This window comes from Myripristis murdjan, chromosome 3, assembly GCF_902150065.1.
Source record: "Myripristis murdjan chromosome 3, fMyrMur1.1, whole genome shotgun sequence".
Lineage (NCBI taxonomy): Eukaryota > Metazoa > Chordata > Actinopteri > Holocentriformes > Holocentridae > Myripristis > Myripristis murdjan.
In genome coordinates this window covers 41,270,730-41,284,172 of record NC_043982.1, presented here as the reverse complement: position 1 = coordinate 41,284,172, position 13,443 = coordinate 41,270,730, and the positions used below count along the sequence as shown (strand labels likewise).

General features: G+C 39.9%; 1 protein-coding gene across 1 annotated transcript in view; it reads left to right on the top strand.

Moving 5' to 3' along the window:
* Nucleotides 1–3,324: 3,324 nt before the first annotated feature.
* The window catches only part of kcnq1.1 (potassium voltage-gated channel, KQT-like subfamily, member 1.1), a 62,439-nt gene continuing 52,320 nt past the window's right edge, over nt 3,325–13,443 (top strand). Inside the window, exon 1 of the mRNA XM_030046019.1 lies at nt 3,325–3,863. Within this exon, the coding sequence (XP_029901879.1) occupies nt 3,502–3,863 (362 nt within the window). The 5' untranslated portion in view covers nt 3,325–3,501. The remainder of the gene's footprint in view (nt 3,864–13,443) is intronic.

The window sequence follows — 13,443 nt, the reverse complement described above, 5'->3', positions numbered from 1 at the left end:
CATAAGCTCCACCTCTCACCTCCCATACATCAAAGTTCTTGTAGGAATCATGCCTTTCCTCCCAAAAGTCACATGAACTGGACTGTTCTCACACAACTACAGGTGTGTTCTGTTACTACAGGTGTAACTATATAACGACAGCTGTGGTTACAGGTGTGGTTATGTTACTGCAGGTGTTCTGTTATGTTCTGTTAGGGCCCTCAAGCAGAGGGAACTGTTTTGAAGATTATAAATGCCATGCCATGGTTGTTCAGTGTCGTCCAAAACAACTAAAACAAATGTGTGTAAAATGTTGATGTTTCTTACATGTTTTATGCAGCTGAAACAGTCTGGGGTCAAACTGACTTCCAAACAAACAAACAAACAAAAAACAAAACAACAACAACAACAACAAAAACACTGATGTGTACAAGGACATTGAAAACATGTTAAATTTCATCTTTACCCACTTGTCCCCATTAAATTAGGAAAAGCCATGACATATTTAGCAAAACAAACAAACAAACAAACAAACAAAAACAAAAAACAAACAAAAAAAATTATGTTAATTGTGTATTTAGAGATGTTAAACACCGAGCGGGGTCAAATTGACCCCAAAGACGATAGAAAGGTTTGATTTATTGATTGATTGAGCATTTTTATTTCGAATATGAAATGAAATAACAGAACAGTAAAGAGTTTATGAAAAACATAAAAAGTGCATATTCGAAAAGGAGAGAGAAGTAAAACTTATGTACTCCCACCCCTTTTCACAATTATTCAGTTAATGCACACCTGCATACAAATAGCATATATACACTTTTTTTTGATATGCATCTTTATACACATAATAATATTCCCCCTCCCACACACACACACACACACACTCATGCATGCATGAAAATGAGAGAAAACATAGTGCCAAGATACATATACATGTAGTAATATGAGCAAAACCCAGAAAAAATACAAAAATATAAATAACATTATTCATTAACCTCATACCTCATGAAGATTCTTTCCTTATATCTTGTTTTGAACTAGTTAATATTTTTACATTGCTGTAACTCCACGCTAAGGCTGTTCCATAGCTTCACCCCACCAACTGATATACAAAAACCTTTCCTAGTTGTGTGAATACTAAACACTTTGAGATTTAATTTGCCCCTTAAGGTTAATCAGAAATGTGGAGGACAATAATGTGTGAGATCCCACGACTAAATTGTGCTGATTGGCCGTAACGCTCGGACAGAGCCAGTTTAGAAAGCCCTCATGATGAGATTTTAACATTAGAGCACTGGCTGTAGGTTCAAAGCAGTTCCTAAGACTATGGAAGATGAACCTACTGGAAACTTGTTATGAAATGTCCTTTTTTTTTTTTGGCCTGCAGATAAGTAATGAACATGCCGCACACCAGCGAACAGTAAGATCCAGGTTTCCCCGGCGGGACCTGCCGCTGCAGCCCGTCCAGGCACAGGAACGCTTCCCAGCTCTCTGCAGAGACTGGCACCTGTCAGCTGCAGTTTTCTGACTGCCTCGTGTTGTCAGCTTCAGTCCACGGCTCCCTCATCTACTTTTTTTTTTTATTTTATTTTATTTTTTTTTTTAGATGAAGTCTTCTGCCACTGCCTGACATTGCTTGGGTTTTAAAAGTAGAATATTACTAGCTGGTTTTATTGGCTCAGCGATTGGTCCTCTTTGAGTCAACATGACTAAACTGAGAGGGAATCCCAACGCAGCCTTTCTCTTTTACTTTCCTCTTCCATTTTTATTGTTTCCAAATTGTTTAGTTTGTGTCAGTATTAGTTTGAGTTCTTTTTATTTAAATTCTAATACGGGGTTGTGTTTGAGTTTTAGTTTTTTTCTAAAGTCTAGTTTTTATTTTTATTTCAGTTAACTAAAATGTTTTTTCACACCTACTTTTAGCTTTTACTTTAGTCTTAGTTAACTATAATAACCAGCATTCAACTGAGCAGTAAAGCATCAGCACAGAAGTTCTCAAAACTAACTGAAGAAATAACCAACCAAACAAACACAGCGTGCGTCCCATAAATAAACGTTTCATACATCAACACAATCAAATATGAGACCTTGGGTGACCTCAGTAACTATAGCTGCACTTTCTTTACTAACAGCAGAAATTCACATGTCGTGAGTGGTGTCTGATGAACAGCGGGGACCAGAGTTAATATCTGCCTGGCAACAGGACCTGTCATCACATGTGTGCCACTTGACTCCTATTGAAATCAGCGTCAGTCAACCTGTTTCCCCCTCCTTGTATGAGCCTGGCCAAGGTCACTGCCAAAAAAAAAATAAAAAAATCCATAACCTTGCTGAGCTTTTCATGTGTCCCTGGAGTTTCCTTGGACTAACACCGGAGTTGAGGGGAGTTATTTTCAATTCCAGTAACACTGTAATGATTTATGAACTTTTGTATCCATAAAGTGTTTAGAGGTATGTCTTTCGAGACATTTTTAAGGCACTTCCACAGGTTTTGTACATCTCTGAGTATTGATGGTCACAGGTATGTGAGAGAAGGTCAGGTAGCCAACAAACAGCATGAGAGGCTTGCACTCTGACTCTCTCTGCTGTTATCTGGAGTAAAACTTGTTGAGCCAAAACATTCAACACCGTGCTCTTATGTCTGTCATTAGACATGCCATTCCAAGCAACAGGAAATATCTTGTATCTACACAAGCTGCACACACAAACCTACACTGAGATGACCTGAGTGGACAGTTTTTTTTCTGTGTAGGTGTGTGGTTTCATACAGGTGGGTTAAAAAAAGGAAGAAAGAAAAAGCAGACGGAGAAAAGGGAAAAGCCCATAATATACAATAAACTACAGGTGCAAATGCATTGCAGACACAGCTATATCATTTGTGTATGTGTGAGTGAGTGCGTGCGTGCGTGTGTGTGTGTGTGTGTGCGTGTGTGTGTGTGTGTGCGCACTACACGAGTTACAGCAGGGAATTCATGTCAAGCAGTTGGCAAGCAGTCTTTACAATTCAAAGGAAATGTAAGTCTGCCTCTCTGCGTGTGTAAGGCCTTGAGCAAACGAGAGCTGATTTGCCTCACTGAAAATTTGCAATTAAAATGCAGAACAATGCTCAGAGAAACGTTGAGTGGAAAGTCATTCAAGTGTATAGCTTCCATATTAAAAAAAATGGCTGAACAGCTGGCGGTGTTGGGAGCTGCAGCGCACTGCCTGGCGCTCAGTGCTCTCAAGCGCAGAGAGGCTGATAAGCGCTCTCTCAGAGGTGGGGGATTCATTCAGGAGTGAGACTCGTCCTATATCACCCGCAACTTCACGTCGAAAAGATTTCCGCTGTTCAGGTTAACTTTTCGAGCTATACATAAAGTTTAAAACTCTTTTTGTTGCAGTTTTGTGAGCCCTGGTGCGGTCAGGCGCGCATGAGGGTTCGCATACATGGGCGAACTTTTGCCTGTTTAAATCAGGGGGAGAAAACCCGGTGGGAGAAAAAAGTGAACTAGGTGACAGAGTTATTATTGGGCAGCCACGATGTCCTCCTCTGCCCCTGCTCAGTGGAACACACGGAGGGCTTCACATGGAAAGAGACCAGCGGACTTGGAGTTGTCCGAAACCGCGTCTGGCGCTGATGAGCCCGGGACACCTGTGAGCAACGCCAGGCTGTCAGGGATGGACCAAATGATGCCCGAGGACGGCAACGCTCACGCCGAGGACGCCACTGTTCACACGGCAGTGATTCACCCGTACCTGTCCCATCCCAGGATGTCGGTGCGGATGTCGGTGTACAGCGCCGGGGTGCGTCCCGTCCTCACCCGCGCCTATGTACAGGGACGCGTGTATAACTTTCTGGAGCGGCCGTCTGGCTGGAAATGCTTCGTCTATCACTTCACAGTGTGAGTGCTTTACTATTTCATAATTATTATGCCACACGGGGCATTCAGTGGTATAATTGCAATTGTATGATCCTAATCAGTTGCGAAGTTCACTTATAGCCTAATAAATATAAATAAAATAACATATAGCCTACACTGTGCGATTAGCAACTCCACACAAGAACATTACAGGAATATTATACCACAGTGATGCCATAGGAAATAAAAATACCATCACCTCTGAGCATCAAAGACACAAAATTGGTCCCCAGAGGAATATTGCAAGAATAATTTAACCGACTTTTCATTTGGGAATGTACATTTTACCCGGCGCCATCAAACCATTTAATTTCCCCAGACAACAGTAAGTGCGGCGGGGACATATAGGAGTGACATTTCTGGTGTGTGTTCGCGGAGCTTGTCACATTCAGTTTGTTGCATAATGTTATGTTTTTGTGATTATCTTTTATGAGGGTTTTCCGCGTGTTGACTGCAGAGAGAGGGAGGTTCAGTGTGACACCAGTCACTCTGAGGCCCTGGAGAGGCTCCACGTGGCCTGCACGGCGCAAGCAACAGCAACAATGTGTATTGTCTCACCAGAGTGTATAACTTTGGAAATACAATGAATGGATCTGCATTCACATGTTCAATAATACACACACTACACACAAATGCCTCCTTAGGGCTAATCACCTCAATTTTTTTTCTTTTTTCCAGGGCCAAAACATATATAGAAACATACATATATGTTCTCAAGGAGTAACAGGTACATGTATGTACTGTTTCCTCCACATGTTAAGATATAGTAGACAGCATTTGTTGGGTCAAATACAATGAATTCATAAATTCAGTAAATGAGTGAAATAAGTGAGTGAGTGAGTGGATGAATGGATGAATACCTAAAAAAATAAATCAGGTAAATATTAACTTAAGGTAGATTTGAACTTGTAGGCTGTGGTTGAGTAGCCTTGAAATGAAATAAGTTTTGTAGATTTGTGGATATGAAAAATAGATAATACAGTTATCCAGTCAGTGTTGTAGTTATAATACAGGAACAAGGCTGCTCTCTATGAGGTACAAACCACAAGGAAACAAGTAAGTTCCCAATGTCAAGGGGCAAAATCTGCACCTCAGAGGCCCCGCTGACCGGCTGCTGTACCCCTAAAGGTACAATGATGGGCTTTATTTTCTGAGAGTGCATATCACTCGGACAAAACTGTATTGGATTTCATCTCCTACAGATTTCACTAATGTTGCAGAACTGAGGCTATCAGATTATCGTCTGCCACTTGGAGATAACTGAGCAAAATCCCAGGCTGACATGACAGCTTTGTCAGGTAATTTGAAAATCTGTGTGTTTGGGCAAAGCGGTGAGCTGCTGTCACTGTAACTTTGGGTCCACCTTGTGCACCAGAAGAGGTGGCTGCTGCAACTTATTTTCAAAGTCAGGTAATCTGCTGATTATTTTTTAGATTAAATGACAAAACATAAAAAAAAAAAAAATGTGTGTAAAATGTCAAACATAAAGTCAAATTCCCACCACAAGTTACCAGAGTCCAAAACAATATTTTAAGAATACTTACTTCTTCTGATCAGATGTCTAATATATATATATATATATATATATATATATATATGTATAGATAGATAGATAGATAGATAGATAGATATAGATAGATATGGATTTTATAACAATATGAAATGCATAAAAGCAAGCAAACCACTGCATTTGCTATATTTGCTTGATTAATTATTAAAAATCCATTATGAAAATCCATGCATTTATTTTCCAAGTGCTTATCCTTTATCAGAATTATAATTGTTTCCTTTTCTGTTGATCGACTAATGTACAGTGATGGAGAGTACTACAAACTGCTACTCCAGTAGAAGTACTGTTCCTCTGCTGGTATGTGACTGCAGTAGAAGTAGAAGTACTGTTCCTCTGCTGGTATGTGACTGCAGTAGAAGTAGAAGTACTGTTCCTCTGCTGGTATGTGACTGCAGTAGAAGTAGAAGTACTGTTCCTCTGCTGGTATCTGACTGCAGTAGAAGTAGAAGTACTGTTCCTCTGCTGGTATGTGACTGCAGTAGAAGTAGAAGTACTGTTCCTCTGCTGGTATGTGACTGCAGTAGAAGTAGAAGTAGTGTTCCTCTGCTGGTATGTGACTGCAGTAGAAGTTGAAGTACTGTTCCTCTGCTGGTATTTGACTGCAGTAGAAGTAGAAGTACTGTTCCTCTGCTGGTATGTGACTGCAGTAGAAGTAGAAGTAGTGCAGTAAAAATCTCCTGCAGTAAAAGTCCAAAGTGTCTCATGTCAAATGTCCTGGCAGTAAAAGTGACTGAGCTCCTTTTTCCAAACAGTAACTGTGTTAGCTGGGATCTTTTCCATGCAGTTAGAAAAGGAGGAGAGAACACGCTGCACACTACATGCTTTTAAAGGGGCATTACGCTCAACTGAAGTGAGGACCCTGCAGACTCAACTGACACATGTGGAATAAGCACATCATATGATGGTTGAGTCTACATGGTTCTCATTGTCCACAATTCCACATTTTCACCAGTTGGGTCTAAATGGTCCTTGCTGCAGTTTTTCATGGTGCAGCTTTTATTGGGAAATTTGGAAATGACAAGAAGCAGAGCCAGTAGAAGCAGATTCCTCTTTTCACCTTTTAACTGAGCTCTTATTGTGAAATGTCTCACAGTCTGACATTGATCATCTGTTCTCTGTAATGGATCTGATACATCTGAAATGTAGTGAGGGACAAAACTCAGGCAGAAATGGGCTGAAGTCAAAGTGAAATGACTTACTCAAAAAAGCACGTGCACAAAAGAGCTGCTCAGTTACAGCAACACGAATAAACGTAATTAGTTACTTCCACCTCTGCTAATCGACTCATTGTTCCCGCAGCAGCTGAGATGCCAGGGTGTTATGGGTGTAATATTTGCCTCATGTTGTTCTCGGTGTCATCTGTGTCTGAGAAACCGAGCGTTAACGCAGCGGATCCGCACTGCAGGAGTGTTCAGGCTGAGGCTTGGGAATGTGGGATATGCCCAGCCATGATCTTCAGCCCCATGTGTCCTGTCTGTCCCCACTCGTTGGCACTGATAACAGGCGGCTAAACTTGGCAGGCTCGCCGCTCTGGAAGAGGTAGCGGCCCTGCCTGGCACTGCCACCCTGTGACCCTGCGGTGTTGTGTGTGTGTGTGTGGGGGTGGTGGTGGGGTTGGATGGGGGGTGGGCAGGGGAACGCAGCTTGTCGGAGCCGGTTAAAGTCTCAGTGATTCAAAGGAAATGCGATCCAGCTCAACACATCACAACACGAGCCAGCACAACACCACACTACACTACACCATGCAAGACACACCAGCTGGGTTAACACAAGCCTTAATTCTTTTTTTTTTTTTTTTTTTCAGGTCTCTAGTTGTTGTTTGGTTCATTTGGATCCAGGTGGAACATCATTTTCAGTCGCTGTCTCTCCATACTTTCTCCAAATTTGTCTCCGTCCTAAAATTACCCAGAGGCTTGTTGGGTTTGCTTTTGGTACCTTGTTTTGTAAGAGTGTGAGTGGGAGGGAGGCAGTTAAGAACAAGCCTGGCCTTATCACTGACCCAGAACTAGAGCGTCAGAGAGACCCAAAGCCTTATCAGCGCTACCCCCGTGTGTGTGTGTGTGCGTGTGTGTGTGTGTGTGTGTGTGTGTGTATGGCGGGCTGGTGTTTGTGCCGTTTGCTCCTAATTTTGTTTTATATATCTTTAATGAAAATACGGACATGATTTATATGTCTCATTTATACAATTAATGCATTAATTTTCATACTCCCCCTTAAAATAAACGCCTCCGGAGGAAAGGACATCGATCCATGAAGTAGCTTTGTTTGTCTGAGCTCAACACTCGTTTGGGGCTTCACTGTAGTTTGCAATATAATATTTATTAAAATAATAAGGGCAATATTTCAAACTGGCACTGCTTGTTTTCAGAATGGATTTAACTGATACAGTGCTGTACGCCGCTGTATTTTATTTCATAGCCACAGGTGTGTAAGCGATGAGTCAACATGCAGATTTTTTTTTTTTTTTTTTTGCAACCTAATGAAACCAAAATCAAAAGCGCTATTTTCCAGCCCAGCTCCATTAAATTGTTTCACTGTGAATTAGGCAGTCTGTCTGACAATGCGAAGCCAGAAGCTGTAAATTAAAGTGGGATTTTTTTTTTAATGCTAATTTAAGCTTTTACAAACAGGCTGAGAGATTGTGCTGTCTTGTCTCTTTCACTTTGAGGAATGTTTCCAAAATTAAGCTGTTTTTATCCTTTTGTAATATGGCAAATGTCATCCGTGCTTTTATCTCGTCTCTTGCTTAAGCTACTTCATTTCTACAGCTCTGTTTGCCTCATTTGAAAATCTCTCTCTTGTCTCCAGTGTGCTAATTGCAGAAAGTGGATGCACACCCAAAATGTAAGGAGGTGCAGACTCACAGAAAACTAGCTCAAAATGAAGGGAAAAAAGGTCTGCACTCTGTTAAAGGGATGCTCCCACCATTTTGGGCAAAAGATGTTGGATACCATTTTTACCTCTGTGCGTCCACTGATTCAGTTCCTATGGGTAGCATTTCATGTTAGCTTAGCATAAAGACTTGAAGTCTATGGTAGTCGTTAGCCTTGCTCTGTAAAAAGTGGGAAAAAAAACCTTACAGCAACACTGAAGCTGCTTTATTTATGCGGCGGAGCATTTAAAATACGCGTTTTGGAATTTTTTTTTTTTTTTTAAAACCCATAAGGACCCACGGTGACACAGGTGTCACACAGCCTTCAAATGTCATGGAAAGCCCCTTATACATGTTTATGTTTGATTTTTAACTCATGAAGTCCCTAAGTGACATCTACTCAACATCCTGGTGCAGTCATGTGACATGTCATGTGAGTCTGTGTATCCATGACAACATTTCCAACATGGTGGTCAGCATAGCTGGCACATTTCACAGAGGCAGCTAATTTCAAAAAGCTTGCTTTTTGTCAATAAAGTGAGCCACCACTCATTTCACGATGCAAATTGTTTTATGACATGCTCCTTGCTGTATTTAACCTGTTCTGAGCTCATTTTTTGAAGAAACTCATATAAAACAACTTAGGAAAACATTGCTGTGACATATATGTCACATCGGGCCTTTAGTCTTAAAAAAGTCACGTAAAATTCTATGTGACACCTATGTCACAATAAGAAAAATGGCAATGAACTGCTCAATTAAATTAGCTGATTCAGTTATTTTGAATTAATATACTCTCTGTTGTTCAATTTAAAACATAATTTAAAAATGTTAACATTAAAATAATGTCAAATTCAATCAATAATTAATAAAATTATCTATGCATTGCATATAAGTTCTGAAATTACACCACAGCTTTGGCAGAGAGTAAATTTTCAGTAAATTTTAGAGATTTTAGTATCCTATGTTTGTCCCATATTAACATCATTTTCTTTTTTGCTTTGTTTTTCTGTAGTATGAGTAACAAAATCCAAAACAGGGTTCACGATGCACTAGCTGTCATCACAAGGGACAACAGTGAGTTTGAGGGATGTGAAGATAGCTCAGATGAAGACCCTGAAGATCCTAATTACATTCCCAGCAAAGAGGAAATAGAAAGTGATGGGTCAAGTAGGTCTGGTGATTCAGGTAGTAGTGAATCAGGTGATTTGGATGAAGTACCGCAACCAAACATGTTTTCAATGTCCTGTACACACTTTGTAAGACATCAGTTATAAATAATAAATAAATCTGTACTTAGAAATAATATAAAGCCATTAAAACACCAAAAATTAATATTTCTTTCCAATTTTAGGTCAATCAGTGACATTTTATGGTGATTTGCATATTTTTCCATAGTGGCGTAATAGGAATACTGGATGTATAAGTGGGGGTGGGGGGAGTTATGTTTTATTTAAAGGGCTATTTAGGTCGTCAACATAAAGTATTTGACACACAAACTTTGGTAACAATTTTACCTATAATAATTTTGTGGAGGTTTAAACTGCAGGGGTCAAACTGAGCCCAAACATAAAAGATATTCGTAAATTTGAACATAACAGGAGGGTTAAAGATGTGATTATTTGTTAATGGAAAAGTTTTTTTTTTTTTTTTGCATTATGCACATGTTTGTTTAAATTTACAAAGTAAAGCCTTTCGGACAGCTTTTTATGGCCTTAGTAGCTGGTTAAAACCTTCATTATGAGGCAATATTAGCATTTTTATGTTGTTTGCCCTTTTTCGTTGTGAAACTTATTTTAAAAATATGTTAACAGTAACCAGCAAAGTTGTAATTTTGATATATTTTATGGAAATGCAAACAAAAGGTCAAATTTGTGTTACAAAGCAAAAGAAAATGTCATGCTGATTTCTTTTCAAGTGACGATTTCAGTTGCCAAAAACGCCCAATGTGACATGTATGTAACATTTCAGATCTCTGACACTAGGTGGCGCTATTTCAAAACAAACTTCAAAAATGTGTTCCATGCATTCCACTTGGTCAGTGTTACACCCCATATAATTTTCCTTCAAGGATAAATGGGTCTGGGTTCTTATGGGTTAAATTGAGCATCGTTTCTGGAGAAGTTAGATGGTGCAACTGTAACCGATGAACATATTTATCCCTCCGTCTATTGCAATGATCCACACACCGCTGAAGGTAGAGGAAGATCCACCTCAAATTAACTTCTCCTGAAACTGTTCTCGTTTACCTTTTTTTTTTTTTTTTTTTTTTTTATCCCAAGACACGGCACACTGTGTAAATAAGACAGCTTCAAAGTTGCTGTAAAATTTATTTTTTTCACTTTGACGGAGCCAGGCTAACGACTCCCATAGACTTCAAGTCTTTATGCTAAGCTAACAGTGAATGCTACCTATAGGAACTGAACCACAGGACGTACAGAGGTGAAAATGGTATCTAACATCTTGTCTCAGTCTGGGGAAGTCGGAAAAATGGGATTTTGCCCAAAACATTGGAGTATTCCTTTGACCAGTTTTTTAACCAATTTACAAACTACAGCATCTCGGATACTTAATGAGCAAAACGATGAGATCACACAGCATCTCACCAGTTTTAGCATCGATCAAGTGATCACATATTAGGATTACAGTTTAATCTTGTATGACTTCAGGATAATTCTCTGGGTCTGGATACGCTGGCACCCAGCTCCATCACTGACCCTTTAACCTCATGGGAGTCAGATTCGAGCTTTCCTATTGGCTGCTCCTAAAGTCCAGATTTAAAACAGGGGATGATCGGACCTTCGCCATCAGGCCTGCAAGACATAGAACAGGATTTCCTAGATTTCCTTTTTAGCATCTTTACCTCTAAATCAAATTATTGTTTTTATTGACTCCTCTGGGATTTTAACTCGGAGCAGGAAACATGATCACATGTCATTGATCCTAGCTTCCCTACACGGGATATCTGTTGGTTTTAATTGATTTTAAGTTGTTATTGATTACCTGCAAAGCCCTGGGAGGTCTCGCCCCATCCTACATATCCAGACCGACCGCACAAAGGCGATCGAGCTTTCGCAGTCGGGGCTTCGAGACTTTGGCACGATCTGTCTCAGGAGATCAAGGCTGCTAACTCTGTGTCATCTTTTAAATCACTTCTAAAAAAAAAAAAAAAACTTGCTTTTCAGTGTAGTCTTTTTATTTTATGACAATTTAGCTCCTTTGACTCTCATTGTGTTAGTTTTACGGCCTTTAGTTCGTTTTAACCTTTTAATTCTCTTTTGTGTTTTGTTATGTTATGTTTTTATTGTAAAGCACTTTGTAACTGTGTTTTGAAGGGTGCTATACAGATAAAATTCATCATCATCATCATCATTATTATTAATATTATTTATTCTGTGAGGCAGATTTGAAAGCTGCCATACAAGCAGTGATAATTCATTTGCTATTACTGGTCGCTGGTCTGTGAAACACTTTGTAACTGAGCTCTGAAACGTGATATGCAGATAATGACGATGTTCCCGTTGCTGTTGCTGTTGCTCCAAATAGGACGTGTGACGGCAGCACCTAGAGACACGGTCAGCGATATCATTCCTCTTCTTCCATCCTCTGCTTTGTCTCTGCACTCACCGCACAGCAGACTGCAGGCGAACTGCTCCATTAATAATAGATAGGAGGAATGCTTTGAGCTTTTGTTTAGAGTTCAATGGTGGCAGCCCCATGGGCACCACCGCATGAGTGCCAAAGGGCCCATACAAATTATGGGCCTAGCGGCGAAGGAAGTGATATATTTCTGTGCAGTTACAGTAGACAGCAGCTGGGCAGTCGGATAGTCTCAGCAGGGTTTAATGAAGCTGATTTTTGTCGCTCCATATCAGTAAAATTTCGTTGATTTCCACCTGACAGCAAAGCGATGCCTTCAGTTTAGAAATGCTGATATTCTTTTGCTGGATTTTTTTTTTTTTTTTTGCCTCTTAACAATTTTTTGATTGTAAATGTTTTGTGTTCTTGCATGTTTGTGTATATCTCGTTGACCGCTGTAACATCTAAGAGTCAACTTTAGAGTCACACGTTGGCTTGACTGGCATGCGACTGAATCAATCAGCCGATCAGATTTTTAAATGTACGTTATACGGTGCATTTCATGTGCTGATCAATGTGCTGTACATGAAGCACAGCCTGATGGAGGGCAGCTCCTATATGTGCCCATAGCTGTTGGCTGTAAGATTTATTTTGGAGAGAAGACCATGGAAATTAGAAATCAGTATGTTTGTGTATAGGCAGAAAGCGGTCTCGGCTCTCACCATGTTCCCAGATGTGTGTGCATTAGCCAGTCCTCAAAATGTGGAAGTTTACAGCCCGGTAAAGCATTCTTAGCCGGCTTTACATTCGTCTCATTATGAGCTGAATTTAAAGTCTCCACAGTTGTTTTCTGTTGCTTTTTGGAAATTGAATGAGAGAATGAGCCTGAAGAGTTTGGTAAAACTGATTACATTTTTTTTCAATCGCTTTTACCTCCTCTGTCAACTCAGAAACCATGGTATCAGAACAGTAAATACATAGGCCTAATGAGAGGCGCTCTTCCCAAAATAACACATTTTGTTTGCAAAAGGCTCTTACCATGGCAAAACATTTCAAACATGCAGCAAAACCACATTTTGTCACCACCCAATACAATTTGCAGTCAAGCGAGTTAATCCAGCCACTCACTCACTTCATACTCAACACCAAAATGCAACACACCCTTTTCAGTCTGAGCAGGTTCAACCTTACTTTCTCCTGTGCGTATTGTAGTCATATTTTTTTTTTTGGACAATTTACATAGTTACATTTTGTAAAGCAAGTAGAATAAGCCAATATTTCCCTCAAACAACTCAACTTCTGCCCAAATGAGTAGCTTCCTTCAATCAGCTCTACTGTACTGTAACACAGCTGACAGCAGAATACAAAATACAGCTGTCAGTTTGAACAAGGTTCTCCTGTGAGCTGCACATTCAAATGTGAACTTACAGTAAAGAATTGCATCCAAACTCAGAAAGACTTTGAGGTGAAATTTTACTGTGTTGATGGAAAAACTGAAATACTGTAATTCACATACAGTATTACACAGAAAAACTGATTGG